The 26105-nt window shown below is 39.1% G+C and overlaps 1 protein-coding gene across 3 annotated transcripts in view; it reads left to right on the forward strand.

Moving 5' to 3' along the window:
• Positions 1 to 8284: 8284 nt before the first annotated feature.
• The window catches only part of GRB14 (growth factor receptor bound protein 14), a 117088-nt gene continuing 99267 nt past the window's right edge, over positions 8285 to 26105 (forward strand). Inside the window, exons 1-2 of one of the 3 annotated variants that reach the window (XM_060621246.2) lie at positions 8285 to 9060; positions 10337 to 10469. In XM_060621246.2, coding sequence (XP_060477229.2) covers positions 8396 to 9060; positions 10337 to 10469 — 798 coding nt within the window. In that variant the 5' untranslated portion in view covers positions 8285 to 8395. The remainder of the gene's footprint in view (positions 9061 to 10336; positions 10470 to 26105) is intronic. The other 2 variants (XM_060621245.2, XM_060621247.2) reach the window with 2 other exon arrangements.

Genomic DNA, 26105 nt, shown 5'->3' on the forward strand with positions numbered 1-26105 from the left:
AGCCAGAGTATCAGCATTTGCACAGTTCTCCCAGCCTGAAATTTCCATATGATCCTGTGAAGAGGGTCAGGTAACACCTTCAAAAGCAGTAGACTGCATGCAGGAGAGCAACTGTGCAACTTGGTAGATAAGGAAAAAAGAGAACAAATCTCCTGCTGGTGCCTTCCATTGAACAAAACCAACCAGAAGTCAGAAAGCAAGGAAGCACCTTTAAGTCTTCCATAAAACTGACCTTCCTACAGCCCAGGGCAGGTGGAAAAGGATGGAAGTGGATCTGATGGGATGGAGAAACAGAGGGGAAAAGATGAACTAATATGCAATAGTCTAAAACAAGATAAGTGAACAGGGGTAAAGGGGCACAGAAATGGTTAGATAAGGAGCTAGCACTCAATGGGATAGGGATTTAACTCAAAATGTTTAAATGTTTCAATTAAGAGCAATGACCATGTGATTGGATAAAAACCAAATGAACAAAAAGTCCTAATCATACGTTATTTACAAAAGACACTTTTAAAACATGGAAGTTAAAAAAATGTTGACACAAAGTATGGGAAAATGATGTACCATAAAGCATCAGCCAAACTGTATTAACATCAGATGAAGACTTGAAGGCAGAAAAGTTACTAGAGGTGAAGGAGGCCATCTCAAAATATTAATTGCTTTGATTTACCAAGAAGGTCTAATCATTCTAAATTTGCAAAATAACATATGAAAACTAACTTCTAAAAATACAGACTTAAAACATAGCAACAATAGCACGTACATAGTAAAAATAAATTTAAAAATTCACAATCAGAATTGGGAAATTGTAGTATAACATCTCTCAGAAAAGGACAGAACAAACAAATAAAAAATCAGTACAAAAACAGAGAATCTAAACAACATGGCTGACATGTTTGAGCTGACATGATATATATATGTGTATATACATGTATATATATACATGTATATACATGTATAGATATATACATATATAACACATATATATGTATATATCTATACATGTATATAACACATATATATATATATATATACATGTATATAACACATATATATAACGTATACATACACACACACACACACACACACACACACACACACAAATCCAAGAACTGCAGAAAACACCTTCTCAATCATACACAAAATATTGACCATATGCTGAGCCATAAAGCAAGTTTCAACAAATTTCAAAGGATTGAAATTGTATAGAGTATATTCTGTGACAAGGTAATTAAACTATATTAGAAAAAAAAAAAACAAAATAAAAAGATATCTAGTAAAATCTCTACCACAATGGAAATATAAACATTTTGAACTGAATAATAATGAAAATATAGCTGAGTAAAGTTTCAGAGATAACAACTATGGCATACCTAGAAGGAAATATGTCTTTAAACATGAATATAAAAAATATGAAAAGCTAAACATCAATGATGTTTTACACATCAATGTCAAAAATTTAGAGAAAAAAACAAGAACAGCCAAAGAAACCAAAGAAAGTAGAAGAAGGAACATAGGAAAGATAAAAATAGAGATAAACAATTGTATTGCTTATATTGCTTATTTTTATTCTACATTGTTTTTTTATAGAACACAAACAAACAATAAGATTATTCCTGAAAAGCTTTGAAATTGATAAATTCTAGTCTATATAATCAAGGAAAAAACAAAGAGAAGGCACAAATATTCAATGTTAGGAATAAGGAATAGGGAAAAACAATAAATCTTTTAAGTATTAGAAAGTTAAAAGGAAAATATGAACAATTTTCTGCTATAATATTTGAAAATTTAGATGAACAAGATAGATTCATAGAAAATACTACTTGTCAAAATCAACACTAGAAGTAAAACGAATTCAGAATAGCCTTGTAAATATTAAAGATGTTGAGTCATTTATTAAAAATTTTCCCACAAAGGAAACCACAGGGTCACATGGCTTTCAAGTAAATTATATCAATAATAAATGAACAAATAACACCAATGTTATATTCACTCTTTATAAAGAAAGAAAAACAAAAAGCATTTCCTATCTCTGAGGTCATCACAACCCTATACCAGCACCTCATAAGAACATGAGAAAAGAAAAGTACAGACCAACCTGACTCATGAACATAGTTGCAAAAACTGTAAACAAAATATCAGCAAACATCAAAAGTATGTAAGCAAGAATGAATAAGGTTTATTCTATGAATATAAATTTAGTTTATAATTTAAAAAACATAATTAATAGAACCAAGGAGGTTCTATTCCAAGGAGGAAAACCATCAATACAGTAGATGCAGAAAAGCTGTTTCATAATATTCAATATCCACTCTTGATAAAAAATTTTTTAGCAAAAAGCAATATGAGGGAGCCTTCCTCCTTTATCTGATAAAGGATATCTATGACAAAAGTATGACAATATTTTATGTAATATCTACTCCTTTGAGATCAAGAGTAAAATTAAAATCTATGCTATCACCACTCATTTTCAACATTGTATTCAAATTCCTAAGCAATGTGGTAAGGCTAGAAAAAGACATAAAAGATATGAAAATTAGAAAGACATAAATAAAATTGTCATTATTCATAAATAATATATGGGCATGTATATTGAAAACCTAAAAATGTTTTCAATTAAATTTTTAAAACTAACGCATGAAAGTAATTATATGGATAAAAAGATCAATACACAGAAATCAGTTGTTTTTCTCATCGCAACAAATCATAGAAAATTAAATTTAAAAAAGGCATCCAAATTAATAAAAATATCAAATATCTAAGAACACGTCTAACAGTATGTGCAAAGTATCTATGCAGAAAAACAAAACATCATTGAAACAAATTAAAGGTATAACCAAATGGAAAGACACAAATTTCATGGCTTGAGAACATTAGTCTCATAAAAATAGTATTTCTCTCTAAACCAATTTACAGATTTATTGCAATCCAATCAAAATCCCTGTAGCTCTTTGTAAAACTTGTAAAGATAATTCTAAAGTTAATAAATTTAGAAGCAAAATACAATTCCTTGCTTTCCTGAAAATTAAGAGGTTTTGTAAATTGTAGTAATTAAGGCAATGAGATTTTGGCATAAATATTGACAAATAAATCAGTGGAGTAGGAGAGAAGGCCCAGAAAAGATCCATGGATAAGTGGACAATTAAATTATGACACAAGAGGCATTGGAAATTTGTGAGGACCGGATAATCCTTTCAATGAATGAAGCTGTAAAAATTACCTGTTTATACAGAAAAAAATAAAACAATCTTTACACCTTCACACTTTCATACCCTAGGATAAAAATAGCTGTCTCGGTGGATCACAGATTTAAATGTGAAAGGCAAAGCAATAAATTTCTGGAATATATACAGAAAAATTCTAACAGGATATAAACATATAATCATAAAAATTGGCTATATTATACTTAAGAACTTCAATTTGTCAAAAGATACCATTAAGAGGTATAAGATATAAGACACAGAATGGAGGAATACACTTACAAAACATAACAAAGAGCTGGTAACTAGAATATATGAAGAGCTTTTGTAAAAGAATAAGAAACAGACAACAACATAAAAATGGGCAGGAGCGGGGCACTGGATGGCTGGCTCGGTCAGTTAAACATCTGACTCTTGATTTCAGCTCAGGTCATGATCTCACAATTCATGAGATTGAGTCTCGAGTTGGGCTCTGTGCTGACAGTGTGGAGGCTGCTTGAAATTCTCTCCTCCCTCTCTCTCTGCCCCTTCCTGGTGTGTGTACTCTCTCTCTCTATCTCAAAATAAAAAATAAAATAAAATAAATAAAACTTAAAAAAAATGGGCAGGAGACTTGAATTGGTACTTATGGACAGAGGATGTCCAAATGGCAAATAATCACCTGAAAAAAGTACTCAACCTCATCATTCATCAAGAAAGGTCAAATTCCACCATGACCTACAGCTATATACTCAACTAGAATGTCTACTGTGAAAATTCTAATCATATTCCAATCCTCAAGGATGTGAAGAACTGGGGAAATTTATGCATTGCTGCTGGTGGTGAAGTTGGCACAATTAATCTGAGAAACCGTCAGTATCTACTAAAGCTGAACACACACATACCATGACCTCACAATGACACTCCAGCATATATACCGTCCTGAAATGCATACACATGTGCATCAAGAGTTGGATACAAAAGATCCATTGCAACGGCATTAATAATAGTCAAAAGCTGGAAATAGTCCAAATGCTTATCAGTATGGAATCAGGTATGGAATGGATAAATAAACTGTGGTATTTACATGCAGGAATGTAAATAGAAGAATTTCACAGAAGAATGAAAGAGCCACAGCTACTTGAAAAAGAACGTTGTGAATAATACCTTAAGAGAACCAAGTCAAGCATGAAAGGGTCATACAATATGATTCCATTTATATAAAGGTCAAAAACAGACAACCTACTTTATTGTGCTTCGGGGTGGATACTTACGGTTAAACTAGGAGTTGATTACCATGAAAATCTGATAGCAGGGAGGGGCTTTTAGAGAACTGACAAGGCAATTCATGACCTGACATTAGTGTTTGCCTTGTGATCAGTCATCATACAATTTTGTCTTTGAGCTTCTTTTCTGTATGTATGTTATCTTTCCCGCCATAAAGGCCTCAGAAGTTTGATTTGATGAATAAGGGAGAGAGTAAAGCAAGGATGACACATTTTCCTTGAAGGGTAGAAAGGCTAGGATCCTTAGGGAGAGACAGGAAAGGGAGGTGCAAAGGGACAGACAAGACTCACAGTCAGGGAGGGGCCCAGGAGACAAACTGCTTCCTTTGCAATTTTGCAGGCTCAAGTCAAAAAGGACAGCAGCCACTCAGGGGAGGATTTGCTTTTTGGTACCAAGGTATCTGCTTTGCTGTTTCAGAAATCTTGGTACCAACATATCTGCCTCTTGTTTCAGAAATATTTGTCAGTTATGGGAAGCAAAATCTCCTCTTTAAACTTCCCTTTTGATTAAAAAAAATGCCTCTGTATTCTCTCAGGCTGTACTAGGTCTGATAGTTTTCTGCTTTTATATTGCACAGTTCTTTATTTAGAATCATTTTTTTTTGTAAACCTCTTTGATTAGAAAAACTTGTTCTTTTGTTGGCTTGCTTCAAAAATGTGAATGAGCTAATTCTAATACTTCTTGGTACAGAGCCTCAAGGTATCTAGGAGTAAATTCAATATTTTATACCAACCTATGAGACACAACTATTTAGGTTCGCATTCCTCAGAGACTTGTTCTTTTTGTTCTTGCCCCTAATGACTGCAGGTATTATAATTTTTGCCATGGGGATTAGAGAAGGCGCATAAAACCTGCAAATGGATACTCCCTAGATTTTCACTAAATGAGAAAATGCCCAGAGAGGGGAGACACAATTGAGATCTCATTCCAACAAATGAACACTCTTCCTTAAGGTTAAACATTTATACTGGGAAGTAGAGCAGGATACACTATTGGGAAATAGTATTTCTAGTGATTCCAAAGGTATAAAGTTTCCACCTAACCTTTTCTCTCACAAAAAAGACAGCTTGCTTGTGTGTGTGTGTGTGTGTGTGTGTGTGTGTGTGTGTGTGAGAGAGAGAGAGAGAGAGAGAGAGAGAGAGAGAGAAAGAGAGAGCTGTTGGAAGTAGGGCAGGAATAAACTCCAACCACTGATTCACCCTCCTGTTAGATGCTCAAAGTATACCATTTTAGAGGAGAAATGGCTGCCTGTAAGAGTTTTGGATGAATATAATGATGATGATGAAGAAGGAAGAGGAGGTGAATGAGGAGGAGACAGAGGAGAAGGAGATAAAAAGAAAAAAAAAATTATGGCTTTTTAAAAACTTTATTTAGAGGCGCCTGGGTGGTTCAGTCGGTTGAGCGTCTGACTTCCCGGTTTGTGAGTTTGAGCCCCTGGTCCGGCTTTGTGCTGACAGCTTGGAGCCTGGAGCCTGCTTCAGCTTCTGTGTCTACTTCGATCTCTGCCCCTCCCCCACTCATAACCACGTGCTTTCTCTCTCTCAAAAATAAATAAACATTAAATTTTTTTTAAAAAAAGTTTATTTTTGAGAGAGCGAGCACGTGCGCGCGGGTGGTGGGGAGGGGCAGAGAGAGACCAGGAGACACAGCATCTGAAGCAGGTTCCAGGCTCTGAGCTGTCAGCACAGAGCCCAAACTCAGGGCTTGAGCCCGCTAACCATGAGATCATGACCCAAGCCAAAGTCCAACGCTTAACTGACTGAGCCACCCAGGTACTCCTTTTAAATGTATTTAGTTCAAGTTATCCTCAAATACATAACCTCTTTAAAAAAAATTTTTTTTCAGGTTTATTTTTGAGAAAGAGAGAGCACGTGCACCTGCCTGAGTGGGACAGGAGCAGAGAGAGGGAGACAGAGGATCCAAAGTGGGCTCTGTGCTGGCAGATGAGAGCCTGATCTGAACTCACAAACGGCGAGATCATGACCAGAGCTGAAGTCGGATGCTTAACCCACTGAGCCACCCAGGTGCCCCCATAACCTCTTTTTTATTTTGCTGGAATGTCCTCAATATATCTGTTTCTTTTACATGAAACTCTTTTAAAACCCACACATAGAATCCAGACCATATTCAGGAGGAACTGGATGTGAGTTAGGGCTTTACCTGGCACACAGCATCAATACATGTTAGCTTTCGTCATGATTAGTATTATTAATTTTATCCCTCAGGAGACTAACGTTTTGTTCTTGCATGGCTATTGCATTGTATATAATATCCTGGAGACCACACTCACTTCTGTGACTAATATAAATACTGCTCTTTATTGGGTCTTAATTTTGACATCAGAAAAATGAAGAACTTGGATTCCATAAGCTCTTCGACTCAAAGATTTCCTGCCTCCACAGAGTACTCCGGGTTTCCTCACAAGCTGGGAGTTAGTGATCCCTGGCTGTTAGCAGTGGTTGGTGTTATGGTGCGTGTGTGTGTGTGTGTGTGTGTGTGTGTGTATGGAGGAGAGGGTTTTGCCCACTTCTTCAGGAGGCAGTGTTTGCCTTTCCCTGGGCAGGGGTTGTGGAGGTTAAGAAAACCTGGTGAAACAAATGCCAGGGACAGATGTTACCTAATTTGGTCAAAGAACAAAGAGTGTGTAAAACATTTGGAAATCCTCAACAGTGCATTGGGATGGTGGAATTTACGGGAAGGACAGAAATAGAGCAGCACCCAGAATTTCAGAATAGGATTGCTAAATTTCAGAGGGTGAGCCTAATGTAATTACAATAGTCCACCCTTAATGGCAGAAATATGTTTCAAGACTTCCAGTGGATACCTGAAATCATGGGTAATACCACCATGAATCACCTATACTAATTAGGTATATAATATAATGTATTATATTTAAAATATAAATATATATATATATTATGTATTATACATTATATACATATATGTATGTTATATAATACATATTATATGCATATATTATACACTGTATATACTATGTTTTTTCCTATACATACATACTGATGACAAATTTTAATTTATAAATTAGGCACAGTAAGAGAATAGCAATCATAACTAATAATAAAATAGAACGATTATAACAATATACTATAATAAAGGTTATGTAAATGTAGCCTCTCTCAAAATATCTTATTGTACTGTATTCACCCTTCTTCCTGTGATGATGTGAGATGTTAAAATGCCTACCTGACGAGATGAAGCGAGGTGAATGAGCGTTGAGAGGAAGCTACTTTCTGACTCTATCACAAAAGGATGGTCATCTATTCTAGAGGGAGGCTGGCCACAGGTAACTGAAAGGAAGGAAAGCTAAATCACAGAAGGGGGCACTACTGTACCATTTCGCATAGTCTGGGTTTTTGAGAAGGGATCTTCTGAGTTCGAAGCTTAACTGCACCGATTTTTAGCGTTATGTTGCACAAGCTATTGAGCCCCACTTTCCTTACCTGTAAAATGGGGTAAACATCGAATTCGTGAAGCTGTCGCGAAGGTGGACTAGGACAAGGCAGAGGGGAGACTCAGAAACCGAGGGCTGCTCTTATTAAAAGAAAATTAATATTTTTTTGTAATTCCCAACACACCCTCAAGATTATCCATGCCTTACTAAGAATTCTCAAACACCTCAGTAGTTTCCTTTGCTGCGCCGACTGTACTCTCTGCTCCCTCAGCCACCCCTCTCCCCCCGCCCCGTCTAGGGCTGCAGGAGTGGAAGACAGGCACGTGGGGGAAGGACTGGGGCAAACCTAGCCCCATGGCCCCTGGCCTCCTGGCACGGTGGGGCCTGTCATGGCGGCCCAGCTACAGCTTAGGTGATCTCAGAGCAGGAAGAAAGGAAGGGTCTGGGGGTCAGCGCCTCCCAGACCCCGGCCCCGCCTGCGCTCCGCCGGGCAAGCCCCGCGGGAGCGCCGGCTCACATGGGTCCCCGCCTCCAGCGTCGCGGGCCCGCCCTGACCCTGGGCTCAGCCTCGCGCTCGGGCGCCCACCTGGGGAGGTGGCGGCCGGGCCTCGCGCGCGGGCAGCCGAGGGCCGAGTGCGGGCCGCGGGACCTCCGCCAGCGCCCCGGAGCGTCCCGGACCGGGTGCGGGGCCCGCCCGGCGCCCGGCGCCCTCCCCGCCCCCTCCGCGCCTCGCCCCGCCGCCCGCGGCCCCCACCCATCGGCCGCTCCTCCCCTCTCCCCACCCTCCTCCTCCGCCCCCTCCCCTCCCCCGCCGCCTCGCCGACTGCTCGGCCGCGCGTCTGAGCCGCCCGGGCCCGGAGCGCAGGCGGCGAGGCCACCGCACCTGCAGCGCGCTCGGGCTGCCAAGCAGCCGCCTCGCCTCCCGCCGCCTGGCCTCCCTCTCCCCCAGCGCCGGGTCTCCCGTGACACCCGAGACCCCCGGCCGACGACAATGACCACTTCCCTGCAAGATGGGCAGAGCGCCGCGGGTAGGGCGGCTGCCCGGGACTCGCCGCTGACCGCCCAGGTGTGCGGCGCTGCCCAGGGGAGGGGCGACGCCCGCGACCTGGCGCCTGCCCCCTGGTTGCAAGCGCGGGCGCTCCTGCCCCCTCCGGACGGGACCCGCGGCTGTGCTGCAGACAGGTAGGCAGCCCTCCGAGGGCGCGGGGGAGTGTCCTGGGTTGGCAGCCGGCGAGGGGCTGAGGAGGCGGTCCTAGGGGGTGAGCCATGTGCCCAGAGCTGGGCCAAGTTTGTGAAAGTCTCTGAAGACAATTCCCTTTAAGCTGGCTTCTACCGGCTCGGCAGGACATTGCGATCTCCCAGCGCCTTATAAATAGCATCACCGTTTCATTGAGAGCTCCTGGTCTCTCTCACCTCTGCCCATCGGTGTGAACTAGGAGGCCAGGCTGGCCACCCCACTTCCTTTCTTCGTGGCCCTGCACTGAAAGCAAAACAAACAAACAAACAAACAAACCCCTAATCCTTTTTATTTTATATGTTTAAAAAATCGGAGCATAAATGAATTCACCTCCCACATAGAATCTTACAGCGACCCTGGAGAGGCAAAGCACGGATTGACATTTGAGCAGTCTTGCTGTTCAGCAGGAAAGAATAGAGGCTTTAAAAGGTTTCCCAATCTCCATAGCATTCAGCACTAAGTGCCTTTAGAGTTCACAGTTTTGCACATACTTTAGGAAAGAAAAAGACTGCAACAATACAAAAATCTGTAGTCCTTTATATTCATACATTTAAATGGTACTTCTCCCCCCAGATTTTCAAAGTGCTTCAACTTCACTGAAGTTAAAATTACTCCGCAGTGGACTAGAGTACATTTATACTAGCAAGTTCTATTCACTTACCTCTTCAAAAACACTGCCTTGCGGTTTAGTATCTATAAGCACTTGAAAAATCAACAGACTGTGTGTGGGCAACATTGTGAATGAAATTTGAAGTGAGATGAACCACAGCTATAATTAATAAACCATAACTTCCAAAAGTGATTAGTGAAATAGCATAGGGATGAATTCACTAAATGTTTGTAGACTTGGTCAATTTAATGGATGCATAAAAATGTCTAACTTCTCAGGATGGTTTTTGCATCAATAATTATATAGTATTTCAGCCTCAGGAAAATTATCAAAAGTGCTGGAAATAGGCTTTCTATGCCTGGTAATTTTTTTTTAAGGCCAAAAAAAAAAAAAAAAAGATAGGAATACTATAGAAAATTCATTTATATCAATTAACATATTTTATTTTGACCCACAGAAAGTACATCACAGATCTTTGCTGTACATTTTATATAATATTAGTGTTATCACAGAGTGGTACATGTTGGCCTTAACTTCTTAATCCTGTCAGCAATTAAATTTTACATTCATTCCGCTTTATGTAAATTACATCCTATGTTCTCTTGGTGTAGGAGAAAAAAGAAAGATCTTGATGTTCTGGAAATGCCATCTATTCCAAACCCTTTTCCTGAGCTATGCTGTTCTCCATTTACATCTGTGTTGTCAGCAGGCCTGTTTCCCAAAGCAAATTCAAGGAAAAAACAGGTATGCATTTTAAAATGTTTAATTCAAAAATCTTAGGAGCTCTAAATCCATACAGTTTTTAAGGTATTCAGTAATTTGTAATATTAACAAAGGATTAGTATGGTCTATTTTAAATGACTATTGGCTGACAAAGTTTTTGGCATCATTTTCCTTTAAGGCCTTAGTTTTCACAGCTATATAATGGGAATGTTAAAAGTTACCTACTAAGCTTTTAGGATGGGTTAAATGAGAGAATATATATAAAGTACAGAGTCTGGGAGCTGTTATTATTTACAGGGTAGCTGGGGAGAGTTATATATGATAATAGATTATCAATTTTTAGTCAAATTGGAGGAAGGCAATGGTATTGGGGTAAGAAACAGATTGGTTGATTTCTTTAATACCTTCCATAATCTTCCAATTTGCAACCCAAGCAACCTCACTTACTAAAGGAGAGTGGGATAGTGAATCTGTGGACTCCTCAGTGAACCAGTGAACTCCTCAGTTTGGAGGCTTCTGGGTGCAGAAGGCAGATGATGACTTCTTAGTGATAATTAGCCGATGGACTTTATTTTTTATTTACTTATTTATTTTAATGTTTGTTTATTTTTGAGAGAGAGAGACACACACAGAGCACGAGCAGGGGAGGGGCAGAGAGAGAAGGAGATGCAGAATCCAAAGCAGGCTCTAGGCTCTGAGCTGTCAGCACAGAGCCCTACGCAGGGCTCGAACCCAAGAACGACACTGGACCTTAGTCGGACGCTTAACCGATTGAACCACCCAGGCGCCCCAGAAGATGGACTTTATTTTATATGATTTTGCTTTCCTTTTTAGTTTCTAGTTTGAGACTGACTTAGGCAAATTAGATTTCCAGGACCAAACAACTATGGAGAGAGATCCTTAATGACTATACATTTGGAAAAAAAAAAATCAATGTTTCCTAGAATAATCCCGTCTCTTCTTAATATACTCCCTCCCAATTTTGAATTAGCAAAACAAAGAGAGGTTTCACTAGGCAAAATGTACCTTGTTCTTGCGAGGATAGAAGCAATAAATTTAAACAGTCAGATGTTTGCAGTGAGGAGACGGATAGTAAGTGGGGAAAAGACAGTTGACCATTTCCCTGCATCTGTTGTTCTCTTTCCTTTTTTTCTGCACTTTTACTTCCTGTGATGGGTTCAGTAATGCATGTTTACAGTTTTAGGAGTGGAGGAAATACCCTAGGAAATAGATGAGCTCTTGATAACATAAAGCGATAATAGAGACAGTATGGAAGCTTTCCATGGACTGTTGGGTTTTGATGGAAGTCTGGTATAACAAGGCATATATATATATATATATATATATATATATATATATATATATATATAAATTTTTTTTTTGATGGGGGCGGTTTGAAGTTTAATTGGTGCATGTGCTTTTTGGAAAAGGACTGGAGAAAGTGGGAGTAAATATTCCCGGAGCAGAGGTATGTTCTCAATTAGAGACTTTGATGGGGGAGGCAAGTCCTTAAGTGGGCGGGACTGTGACTTTGGATGAGGAGATGAACACGGAGGAGATTCTCGAGAGCTTTATTATCAGGGTGAGTTTTAAAGTCAGAGCCCAAGAGAAAAACAGCCCCCCCCTCCCCCCCCCCCCCCCCGAAATGTCTGGGCCTTTTAAAAGCTTGGCTTTCAGGTCAGGATATAAGATCGGAAGATGGGTGATAGATTTGACCGTGTGTCGTGATGGTGGAAAAATTGATTCTGGATTGCCTGTGGGATCCAGAATGGGAAAAGGAAACGCCCGATGGTGACATAATAGTCAGCTAGGGAATTTGATAGGTTATTTCCCTATTAATAGAGGGCCCTCTGTGTTTCTTGCACCAATCTAGGCCCTGGGGGACTGAGCTAAGCAAAAATGCCATGCAAAGGGTGTTTACCATGATGGGGCTTGGATTTGAGGTTGGGTCATGACTTTGGAGTTGAACAGAAGAAGGGGAATAGAGAGGGAGAGGTCTGGGCTTACTCTCACTTTAATTTTGAGAATTAATGCTGGGAGAATGCCTGTGTCTGAGAGATGTTGATGGGGCAAAGTTTGTTTTGAATAAAGAGGAAATATATTAATAGAGGGAGAAAAAAAAGAGAGCATGGGTACAGGTGTTAGGGTCAGGTCAGGGTGTGCCCTAAGTATGCAGTTATCATTGTAGGGTAAGACATCTTGTCTTGGTGAATGACAACATTTTTTTGGATCAGGTTTAGCAAATTGCAAAATGGGAAAAGGGTGCTATGTGACTATTGACTCCGGCTGGTTTCCTGCTCTGGCCTTGTGTCCTGTTTCCACAGTGACCTTCTGAGAGAGCACTGCACCCACACAGACAGCTGTGCTGTTTCATGAACAGAGCGTTCTGGCCCGACTCCTGGAGACCAGTCCCAGAGAGGTGTTCCCACCTGAGAAGGGCCCAGCATGCTGATCTCTTCCTTTGCTCAAGGGTTGGGATCTCTCTGAAGAGAAGGATGTCCCAAAGTTGGGGAAGAGGAAGGTTTCTTTTTACATTCTTTTATGTTTTCCACCTACGCTTTGCATTTAAAACGGATCCTTTGTTTTTATTCCTTTGTATATGCTCAGTTCTTTGGACTGAGTGTTGCTTTGGGAACAGATGACTCTATGTCAGTAATTCCCCAAGCTCAGTATCTTTGTGACACACATTACCCTTTTACTAGATGGTATTTCTGGCCCGATTATCTCTGACCTTCACTTGAGGTGATGTAAATGACTGGATGTGGTAGGTTTCCATTGACTGTTATTTACGGTTGACACATTGCAGGAGCCCTGGGTCTCTTCTCTTAATATTTTCTCTTTCATTTGTTTGGCTTACCCTTGCCAGTCATTTTAGCAATTCTTTTCTCCCTGTAGAAAAAGTGAAGGATTGCACTTGTTACTTACGAATAATTGACCAGACAGAATCTAGACTAGAAATGTTAAATTTCATGTGGTCTTTCAAAACCAGAGTCAAAAATCATTTTACACACTATATATATACACATATATATATATGTGTGTGTGTATATATATATATATATATGTGTGTGTGTGTGTGTGTGTATACACATATATATGTGTATATATATGTGTGTGTGTGTGTACACATATATATATATACTCTTTTTTTTAACAATTTGAGACACCTACATAATGCATAAGTGGTAAAGTGTATTGAAGCCCAAATAGGATATGCTTTATCTCTGTTTGGTAATAAAATGTCTCAAGGTATACAATACTGTAGGCTTTCAGTATTTTTATTGTAAAATAAGAGCTGGAATGAGATAGAATGTGGATTCTTTATTCTCTCTCCTTCTTATAATGCTGTTCAGATATATTGCCTGGGCATATTTCCTTGTGTTTATCAATAAAGCAGATTCCTTTATATACATAGTCTAGAAAGAAAAATTACTTGTAATTTAAACTTTATATTAAAAGTGACTTAACTTATGGTTTAAATTTCTCTTTTTCTTCTATTTCTTTTTTTAATGTATACTTATTTATTTATTAATTTTTTTTTTTTTCAACGTTTTTTATTTATTTTTGGGACAGAGAGAGACAGAGCATGAACGGGGGAGGGGCAGAGAGAGAGGGAGACACAGAATCGGAATCAGGCTCCAGGCTCTGAGCCATCAGCCCAGAGCCTGACGCGGGGCTCGAACTCACGGACCGCGAGATCGTGACCTGGCTGAAGTCGGACGCTTAACCGACTGCGCCACCCAGGCGCCCCTATTTATTAATTTTTTAAAACATCTATTTATTTTTGGGAGAGAGAGAGAGAGAGAGAGAGAGTGAGCATGAGCGGGGGAGAGGCAGAGAGAGAGAGGCAGACACAGAATCTGAATCAGGCTCCAGGCTCTGAGTTGTCAGCACAGAGCCCGACACGGGGCTTGAACTCATGAGCTATGAGATCATGACCTGAGCCGAAGTCAGACGCTCAACCGACTGAGCCACCCAGGCGCCCCTGTGTATTTATTTATTTTGAGAGAGAGAGAGCATGCACGCACACACGTGTACATGAGTGGGGGAGGGGCAGAGAGAGAGGGAGTGAGAATCCCAAACAAGTTCCATGCTGTCAGTACAGAGCCTGACGTGGAGCTGGATCCCCTGAACTGTGAGATCATGACCTTGGCCTAAATCAAGTGTCAGAGGCTTAACTGACTGAGCCACCCAGGCGCCCTCTTCTATTTCTGATTGAAATTTACCAGGAAATCATCCCTTAGCACTTACTGTTTGTAGAAAGGGAAATAATAAGAGATCATTAGCCCTTACAGAAAAATTAGTTCTTGTCTTGGGTTTGTCTACTGTCAGGTAATTTTTCTGCTCAAACTCAGCTTGTGTAGCAGGCCTGGTTAATTGCTTCCCAGGACTTTGTAGTATAACTTATTCAACATAAAGTATCTGAAGATTTTAAAGATAAAAAGACACCTATGAAAAACTGTGTTATGGAATGTTTGAGCTGGAAGAGAACTTTGAGATCATCTAGTGGACAGATTAGTAAATTGAGGCTAGAAATGCTGTGTGGCTCATAGTACACAGCAAGGACAAACAATTGCATTTCTTGAGGACTTAAAGGGTCTTTTTTTAGGAAGGCACAATTTCCGGGGCGCCTGGGTGGCGCAGTCGGTTAAGCGTCCGACTTCAGCCGGGTCACGATCTCGCGGTCTGTGAGTTCGAGCCCCGCGTCAGGCTCTGGGCTGATGGCTCGGAGCCTGGAGCCTGTTTCCGATTCTGTGTCTCCCTCTCTCTCTGCCCCTCCCCCGTTCATGCTCTGTCTCTCTCTGTCCCAAAAATAAATAAAAAACGTTGAAAAAAAAAATTTTTAAAAGGAAGGCACAATTTCCGCAGAAGTCGAGGACCATAAGAGTAGCACAAGGAATAAACATGCCAGTGTTGTTGGTTATAATCGCTCATAATACCAGAGCAGGGGTGACGGTACCATTGGTTAATACAAATTTAAGGACCTAGATATTTGTTTTTTCCTTCTTCAACTATTTCTTTATGCTTTTATCCTCTAGCTTTCTTCTCCGTCTTACTTGATATGATCAAATAATTGGCTTATCACCAACTAGGATTTATTGGTATTACTAATAACCAGCTTTTGTATGTAGTTTACAGTCCACAGAAGAGTGCCAAGAAGTGGTCTGATATCCACATTTTATGATTTTTTAAAAAGTGCAAAAACCAGAAATGATTTGCCCATGCTCCCACAGTTGAAATAAAGGGAGATCAAAAAGAATATTGGTTGTGAATGTTTTTGCACCTTACCAAACTGTTTCTGATCTATTCTGTATTGAGTTAAGCCTTTTTGTACATCTGAGAAAAAGAAAAAATATCTTTCAAATAATTAAGAAATTACTTTTCCATGTGTTCTGCCTTTGATTTCTTTTTTCTCTCTCATATCAGGGACTATCAAAAGACAAGTTCATCTCTCCCCAAATTATAGGGTCTCTGATGTCACTCCTTTGTGATGCGAGTAATTAACCCAATTTGCATAGTTCTGTAGGAATCTTGGTGTGCCTGCTACATTAACCACACTCTTCTGTACTCATTTCTCCAATATTCACGGAAGTAGAGAGCAATAAGTTATACTCTCATATTCCCATTTTCCACTTTCAGTAATTATAAAGATTTTGCTTCATTTACTTCATCTATTTCTTTTTGAATTTTTTATCGTCTTTGTTATAAATCCTGAACATCCTCTCATTGAATCCCCACCTAGTTTTGTATGCATCTCTGAAAAGTACATTTTCTATATAATCAAAATGCCATCATTCGCTAACAAAAATAACAATAATTCCTTGGTATCATTTAAAACCATTCATAATCTAATTGTCTCAGTTGGAATGACACATGAAATCTCCAAATTATAAACTGGTTATATTTCAAAAGTCCTTAAATTAGCTCTTTGGAAATTTAAATTCATTTTCAGATGGAAACAGCATCATAAGTCGTATTTAGGTACCCCCAGGCCATTTTACAAAATCCCATTTAATGTGAAATGAAATGCAAATATCTTCTATATGCAGAAAAAAATAATAGAAACAATACTTGCTCCTATTAGGGTTTCAAGCAAATATGTCTTTCCAACAGCAATTTGCTACTTCTGAATGTTGGCACTTGATGAATATCATTTTTCTTGGGAGGAATTTGAAAGTATACAGATCTTTGTAGCAAATCTGAAGCAGGCTTTAGAGCAGTGCTTCTCAAAGGGTAGTCACTGGACCACCTTCCTCAGAATCAGCAGGGATGCTTGTTAAAAATGTTGATACTCAGGCCTTTTATAAAACCCACTGAATAATAATGTCCTGGTGAAGGACATAAGGATTTGACTTTTTTTTTTCTTCTCTTTGACATATATTTGGAAAATCACGGGCATTCTTATTCCCTGTCACTTTTAGACTGTCGGGCAATCTGACCTTTCAAAATTGTGGACAATTTCATTTAGTTGAGAAAAAGTAGGAATATTACAAATGGACTTTAGTTGTTATTTTATCCAGGTATTGATTGTTTGGAGGAAACAACCTCACATGAACTAGCCTTGAAAGGTTATGTTATAGTATCTGCAGGCCAAAAGTTCACTGATCTCATGAGAGATCAGAATCGGGGAGTAGAAAGTCAGCAAAAATCAAGGCAGACACTTTCTCCATTCTCTCTCTTCTGTTCTTCCACAAATACAGCACATAACCTCTGCTTCTTCTATGTCCATTTCCTCTCACATTTCTCTGCAATCTTGCTTGTCTTGATGGCACATCAGAGTACATGGCCCCAAATGGCCATCTCTTTGGAATAAATCTTTCCTCCCATTTGTGGTTTAGCACTTGGTAAGTGACTGGAGTCTACATCTGGAGAAAGCTGTTAGCCCAGTGTGCCCAGCTCTTTATTCAGTCAGCTGTGGCCAAAGGGACACAAGAACGTGGACCACTGCTCAGCAGTTTGTGGGAACAGTTTTGTGGGCAAGAAGTCCAGCTTCAATGGGTATGGCATATGAAGGTGGGAGAAAAACAGTGGACAGCTAGTGCCCCAGGGAAAACAAGACCTCAAACAAAAAAACAGTGGACACAAAATCAAATTCTTACTGTATCCTTATGATATATGGTGATTTACCAGTTCATTTGGCTAACTGACCTAGACAATTTACAGTGTCTGCTTCTTTCCTTCAGTTCACTTAATTCAGTTGAAGCATATTTACTTGACCGTGGTTTCAGTTCATGCCACCCTTGAGTTATGCTTATCTTGCTTGGCCATTGTCTTGTGCTTGCATTTTAGCCTCTGATGACAGGAGCTACCGACACAGGATTCTCCCTACTTCATGCTAGTTACTTTCATTTATAACAGAAGACAGCTGTCTCTTCCTATTTTAAAACTTAAATCTCCTAGCAGATCTGCTTGTCAAGGTTTTATTTCCAGTTTGAAGGTTGCCTCTAATTTTTGGTGAAATTGCAGGGTACATTTGCAATCCAACCTTTATCTGCAATATGGGTCTTATTTTTCACTTCTCTGAAAGCTCAGCTTCTGGTTTATTTTTCCCTAGGGGCATATATTATGTTCTGTCAACAGAAGGAAAATTGGAGCCATTCATGGTTCAATATAAATGTGGATCTTAATTAATATAAAAGAGCTTTCTGCAGTCTTGTGGATGTTGCTTTTAAACATGTCAGCTTATATAGAAAAGTGAGAAATTCCATTGTGTAAGAATACACTGATGTGTATTTGAGCAGGGATAGGCAGACTTGGGCATTGTCCTTTTGGCACTCCATTTAAGGGATAGCTCAGTGGAGAACCCGGAAATGGCCACAAGTCTTTACCAAGGCAAGGGAGCCTTTCAGAATCAATTTAGGAGAGAAGTAGGAGAACTGATATAGGGAGAGCATCTTTTACTTCTTTTCCTTCCCTTTGGCTCCACTCATTTAGCATTTTTTCAAAGCCACAGAGAAAATAAACATAAATAGGAATATTAGTATTCTTTTTTTTTTAAAAGATTTTATTTTGAAGTAATCGCTACACCCAATGTGGGGCTCAAACTTAAACCCCAAGATCACGAGTTGCATGCTCTACCAACTGAGCAGCCAGGTGCCCTGGGAGGATTAACTATTCTTAACTAGTTTACCAATGCATGTACCTATTCCAAAAGCTCATTTATAAGTGGGCTGTTTATTCACATATATTTGTCTGTAGATGTAATGTTACATGTGGTGGTGAGGTTGTTAGGGAGTCAGTAAAAATTTTTAACCCATAATAGTTCCAGAGTATGGTACATTTACAGCATCCTGGGTGCCATTTTTAATATTGTTTCTGTGGAAAGATAGGAGACAGTATGACATGATTAAAAATATTGGACCAGAAACCTGCAAACCTAGTTTTTAATAATATCCTGCTGCTGCTCAGTGATGTGATATAAGCCTATTGCCCATACTTTCTGGGCTTTGTGAGTGCTACCCTTTTATTCTATTCCTAGAGCAAATGATTCTGGTGGCTCTTAAAGTACAGGATGACTCCTTGTAGTAGATACAGGAGTCTTAGGAGGTTCCTTTGGTGCCACTGGCCCCAGAAGTTTCCCGTCAGCCTTTGTTCAGATCTTCCCACATGGTCACCACACCTCCTGTGATATAGAGAACATTGGGTGTCATGCGACAAGGAGCACAGGAGCCACCAGCTAAACTGGAAATTGCACATCAAAGTCAAGGTCCAAATAGTAGAAACAGAGTCAGAAGGGGCCATATCTGAGAGGCGCCAAGTTAGGTGGTGAAGTTATATTGAAACTTAGAAATAAGGATATGAAATGAGATGCGAAACATTTGAGGGTGGCATAGGTCCAATGTACCTGGTTCTGCTTGGCTTGAAGGGTTGAGGTGCGTAACCTTTAAGTCCTTCTCCAGGTTCCTCTTGCTCCGCCCTCAAGTAATCCATTTGGTTGCTCAAGCCAAAATCAAGGAGACCTCTTCCTGGTCTTATGTCAAGTACTGCTACATATTTCCCAAAATATACTTGAATCCATTAACTTTTTTCCATCTTCACTATTGCCATCCCAGCTTCAGCCACTGTCTTCTCACATACTGGAGGCTCATAAAGGGCCTTTGTGCTTCTATTTTAGTCTATCTGGGTACATTCTTCATGCATTTGTTAGAAGTGATCTCTTAGAAATGTGGATCACACTGGGGCACCTGGGTGGCTCAGTTGGTTAACGTCTGACTCTTGATTTTGGTTCAGGTCATGATCCCGGGGTTGTAGAATTGAGTCCCGTGTCAGGCTCCACGCTGAGTATGGAGTTTGCTTAGGTCTCTCTCTCCCTCTCCCTCTCCCTCTCCTACTCCCCCACCCCTTCTGCCCCCTCCCCTGCACGCTCTCTCTCTCGCTCTCTCTCTCTCTCTCTCAAAAAAATGTAGATCACATCATGTCACTGCCTGATTGAAAACTTTGTGATAGATTAGCATGAAATTCAATTTTGTACCTTGGCCTACAGGATTCTACATGATTTGACTTCTGTCTACTTCTTAAATCTCATCTGCATTCTACATTTTGTTGATTATATTGCGGCCACGGCACAGGGGCCTTCCTACCTGTTTGTGAATATGGCATCTTTTATTCTACCTCAGAGTCTTTGACCTTACTGTTTTTTTCTGCTTGGAACCTCTCTTCCTGGCTCTTTACATAGCTGACTCCTCTTTATTCTTTAGGTAGGTCTCAATATAAAATGACTTATCAAGGAGGCCTTTTTGACTGGACTATCTAAAGTGTTCCTTCACACTTGTTTTTTTATTTTATTTTCCCCCACCACACCACCACATTTTCCAGTGCATTTCATTGGCTTTACTTAACATAATATGAATTGTTGCATTTATCTATTTGGTCTAATTATTTATTGTTTTTCCTTCCAGATGGAATATCTTACATTCCTAGTTCTTGGGTTCTTTCATTAAAAGAACCAATGAGTAAATGGATTATTAAAGACAAATAGTTCAAATAAATTTTAACAAATTGTATTTGACGTATTTATTCTAGTGGTGATCGATTATCTTCCTCCTCTTCATCAAATTTAAAAAATTTTCTAATTCTGTTAATAGTTACACATAGGAAATTTTGGTCATATGTAACAAAATTTATGGATATATTTCTGATTTGGTACATTATTCTTATTTAATGAGATTGTAAGTAAAAAGTATTTGGTGGATTGCAGTATACTTTCTTCCAGCTTACTGTGTGTTAAAAATGCCCATGTTAGAAAAAATTAAGTGGAAATACCAATTTGGCTTATAATATGAGTCTGTCAGAACAAGGGGTAGTAGGTATTAGCAGATGTTTTAATTATTAACATTTATATCACTGGTGGATGACTTGGGCCAGTGCTCATGATGTAGAAATGAAGAGACATATACCCCTTGAATGTATAAAATTTACCAAGGGATGTGCAAACTCATAGAGTCAAGAGAATTAGTTACTGGATCCTCATCTTCCATATGTACTTCTTAAAACTTACCTTTCTGAGAACCCACCTGTGTTCATAATAACATTTTCACTTGGTGTATTACCCTGGGGCATGTAAACCTCCAGGGCATCACACATAGGGAAAGCTTCCTTTAATGATTAATCAAAGCACCACAAATCAGAAAGAGCTCCTGTCTTTTTGTGTCTTAAATCAATTTCTGTTAAGGAGAGACATGGTGGGAAATGAGGAATTGGGGTAGTGGTGAAATGTTCTGAATTCAGATATATGATTGTGTGATGGGACTGATAACAATTTTCACTTTTTTATTTTCAAGGATTTTTTTTAAAAGTTCATTTATTTTGAGAGTGAGAGAGAGAGAGAGAGAGAGAGAGAGAGAGGGAATCCCAAGCAGGCTTTGCGCTTGATCCCACACATGGTGAGAGATCACGAACCAAAACCAAGAGTTGGTCCCTCACCCAACTGAGCCACACAGGTGCCTCTATCATAAAATACTTGAATATTTTCCACTTTCTTTTAATAACAAATACACTGGCTGTTAGACTAATTTTTTAGTGTATATACATCATTTGTTTTCACTAAAATCATAAGAAATATTTATCATGATGAATATTACAATTAATGGAGCTATTGCTAATTTTATACCTGTTTTTATTTAATTACATCCCAAAGCTAAAAAGGTAGAATGTACACTTAACACAATTACCAGAGAATTCCATGTTCTTAGCACTTTATCATACACTTAGAGCTCTTAGTTCTATATTTTAATTTTGACTGTATTCAGCTATTTCTTTTATAAGATATAATCTATAATTAATTTTCAGTGTTTTTTAAATATTTTTTTCTCAGAATGCATATTGATACCTTTATTTGAGTTGAAAAATAAAGTTGGATTTTATCTGATAGAATATAAGTCTGATTTGGCTGACTGATTTGAGAGTGACGACTATCTTTTCCAATTATATGGTTGACATTTTCCTTAAATTGAATAAACTAAATTTACAGCCCTAAACTTTTGATGAAAATGTATTTAAAGCACATTATAAGATAATGGCATTTTTATTTAAAAAACTGTAAAGAAGTCATGCAAAAGCCTCACTGTTATGTTTGATTGGCCAAGGTGTAATAAAATTAGCACTTTCCTCCCAAATTTTTCTGAGTATATTAGTTTTAACAATTTAAGTGAGAAAGTAACATATCATTAATCTTGGGTAATCTCATTGATTGATAAACTATTTAGAAATTGAGAAAGTGAATGAATCTGATTAATAATGAATCTTTTTCAAGTCCGATAGTTTTCAATTCATTGTTTTCAGTTACATTATAAAAGCCCTAATTGATTTATTGGATGATGTATCATTAAAAATGAATTTTAGGGGCCCCGGGGTGGCTCAGTTGGTTGAACATCTGACTTTGGCTCAGGTCATGATCTCACTGTTCACGGGTTTGAGTCCCGTGTCGGGCTCTGTGCTGACACCTAAGAACGTGGAGCCTGTTTTGGATTATGTGTCCCTCTCTCTCTGCCCCTCACCCGCTCACACTCTGTCTGTCTCTCAAAAATAAAATAAACATTAAAAAAGAATGAATTTTTAGCTCAGATGAAATTCAAAGATTGACGTTGCTTTCTACCACATCTGCACTGTCTTTTCTCCCTTACCCAACTTACTTTTTCTCTCTGGAACTTAGCATCTGGCATTTTATATGTTCACACATATATGTGTTTATTCTCTGTCTTTTCCCACTAGAACAAGTCCCTGTAAGAGACTTCATTTTATGTATTCCGTCTCCAGCAGATAGAACAATGCCTGGCACTTAATAGGCCTTCAATAAATTTTGCTGGGTCAAAGAATAAATTCATGAATTAATGTATGGGGAAGACACAGAAGAGGTGGTTATTATTAAGTGAAGGAGTGAGGGAATATTTGGGAACGTACTAATACTTTAATATAATGGATAAAGAATTTGCAAGGAAACTTAGAAAAGTGAACTTTTGTAACTGGGAGGGGTCCAATATTGTTAGATGTTAACAAGGTCTGAATCAGGATAAACGTTTGAGTATTGATTTACCACTCTTAGCACATTCTAAATTTGGATTACCCGTGCTCAGAATAAGTTCTGTTCTTTGTCTGTTTGGTCCCCTTGTGAGCGTTTTCAGTCTCAACCAGCCCATGTGCGCCAGTTAAAAAGCACGTATACTTTATGGGGCTGAGTCCAGTAAAAGCTTTTCAATCAACCCACATTCATAGTGGAAGATTACTTTCATTCTTGGGAAGGGTGACATATGTGTGTGAAGCCCAGTATTCAGATGAAAGGAGCACTTTGGTATTATTTAACTGTGTATTGGCAAGACTTGAGCCAGTATCTAGTTTCTCTTTAGAGACATTTTGCATTATATTACAGTACTCTTACTGTGCTGTGCCAGGGAAATTAAGATCAGCTGGAACACTCTGTAGGTCATTGGCTTGGAATCTCAGGGCACTGGGAACTTGATGTTTTGTTTTAATGACCTCATTTAGGCTGAACCTGTCTTTGTCCCAAAAGCATAAGGGCCTCTTTACAAAACCATGTCTGCACCTTGGGAAATAGATGGGAAAGGTTTAGAGAAAAGTGACTAAATATTTGAAGGCATTGGGTCAACCTCCATGTACAGGGTACTTGATAAATGACTCATTAGTTAAGGAAGATGAAGAGGATATTATTCAAATCCCTTCAACGTTGTTGTAGCCATCAAATTCCAGGATGTCTGAAACATACTTTGAAGGTTGAAGAGGGTATTTTTAAAAAAAATGAAAGGAAGAAGTGTTTACAGGTCTTGTAGCAGTTCATGGGACTTGGGCTCTGGCAGATGCTTTCTGCAGAGATTTCCATAGGATGTCACTCTTGTGGAATGAAGCACCTCCTCCATATTTCTCAAAGTGGGAGTATATGATGCGTGTATGCATATGGGGTGTGTGAGGACTGTGGGAGGGCCATATGGGAAGTTGCATGATAAACATGGAACACCTTTTTGGAACGATCATTTTAATTGAAAATAGGGGGAAATATTCTTATATTAAAATCAACCCTCCTGTTTTTATGAGCAGAATGCACAATTTACGTGAATTTTTAAGAACAAATACCTCAGCGTCATTGCCTACCCAGAGATGGCAAGGGCTGTGTAAGTTGCTTTCTTTTGCACCTTCAGTGGTTCTGGTGGAAAAATTTGAAAAACACTAATGTTGTTTTCAGTTGTTGTGGGAAGTGACTTTTTGTAATCCTCAAGAGGATTGGTTATCAACTGTCTTTTCCTTCCCAGCACTTCTCTAACCAAACTGCTTTCTCCCTAAAGCTTCTCTGATTTCATTGGTACCTGTATCATGAATATTGAGGAGATTGGGTTGTTAAACATTTGAGTGTGTTTTCTATTGTACTTTCCGGCAGCTTGGTAGGAAGTGGCTCTCACTGAAGTCTCTGAAGACCACCCTATTCTGAAGACCTTCGTTAGCGCTTATTTTGATATCCCAGCAGTTTGGGGCATTTTTAACTACTCTTCACTTCTTGTAAATTTTCTTGACTTCTACCTTTTATAGGCCTCTGTCGTAGGATCTCAGTGTTGGTTTCCTTCGGGTTTTAACCTAGAACTTTTTGTTTTCTTTTTAGTTTCATTTTATTGCTTGGGTAATCTCATCTCCTCCCATGGCCTCAACTGCAATATATACATATAAATCCAGACTATTTATCCTGGACTGTCTGCTGGATATCTTCAGTTATACAGTCTATCGACATCTCAAACTTTGCATATTCCAAACTGAATTAATACTTTTCCTCTTCAACATGTTCCTTCTGTGTCTTCCTTCATTGGGAATGGCATAGTCTACTCATACTAGAAGTCAAAAATCTTAGTCCCCTCGCTATTCCTCTCCTCATCTGATTGGTTACAAAGTCCTCTTGGAAAAACAACTCTTGACTTTATCTATTCTGTGTTAGGTGTCCTGCTTTGAGAAAATCTCCCAGTCAGTTCTGTTGCATTATCAGTCTGTTTACTTATCAGTGTTCTGCTCTCCAGGAAGCTCTCTAGTGGCAGCAAGAGCCAAGTCTGCCTTGGACATCAGCGCATTTCCAGACCTTAGCATTGCGCCTGCCACATCATAGGTCCGCTGTAAATACTTGAATAGATGGTTCGGATGGCACTTTTACCCAAAGTAGGATTCATTTCTAAAATATCTGATAGATGATCATTCATATAGTCTCCTTGAGCATTTTTAATGATGATAAGTTTATTTTGCTGGTGATCAGTAAAATCCCTATACAAATGCCCTCTTATGAACTGCACGTAAACCAAAGTTGTATATAATTTGTTAGAATAAAATTTAATTGCTTTATTTTTTGTAGGATTTTACCTTTCCCTATTTAATTCTTAATTTTGATCCATTATCCCAACATGTCAAGATATTATCAAATTGTGTTCTTTTATTACAGTAATTGTCCCTCTCAGCTTTGCTTCATATCACATCGGAATAGATGACAATAATATCTTCATTCGAGAATGAACAGTGAAACTTGCCACGTTAACCTGCCCTCAAGGATGATACTAGTGGATTAGTCAATACTTTGAGTTTTCTTAACATGTTGCTAAACCATTCAACCAATATTTATTGTCTTTGTACTAGTCATTGTGTTTGGTATATATACAGTCTACTCTTGAACAACATGGGCTTGAACCGTGTGGGTCCAACTTACCCAAGGATTTTTTTTTTAATGTTTATTTTTATTTTTGAGAGAGAGAGAGAGAGAGAGAGGGAGAGACAGAGCACGAGCAGGGGAGAGGCAGAGAGAGAGGGAGACACAGAATCTGAAGCAGGCTTCAGGCCCTGAGCTGTCAACACAGAGCCCGACATGGGGCTCAAACTCACAAACTGTGAGATCATGAATGACCTGAGCTGAAGACAGATGCTTAACTGACTGAGCCACCCAGGCTTTTTTTTTTTTTTTCTTTTTGATAAATATAATACAATACTACAAATGTATTTTCTTTTTTTAAAAAAAAATTTTTTTAACATTTATTTATTTTTGAGACAGAAAGAGACAGAGCATGAACGGGGGATGGACAGAGAGAGAGGGAGACACAGAATCGGAAGCAGGCTCCAGGCTCTGAGCCATCAGCCCAGAGCCTGATGCGGGGCTCGAACTCACGGACCGTGAGATCGTGACCT

This window comes from Panthera onca, chromosome C1 (genome assembly GCF_046562875.1).
Source record: "Panthera onca isolate mPanOnc1 chromosome C1, mPanOnc1 haplotype 2, whole genome shotgun sequence".
Lineage (NCBI taxonomy): Eukaryota > Metazoa > Chordata > Mammalia > Carnivora > Felidae > Panthera > Panthera onca.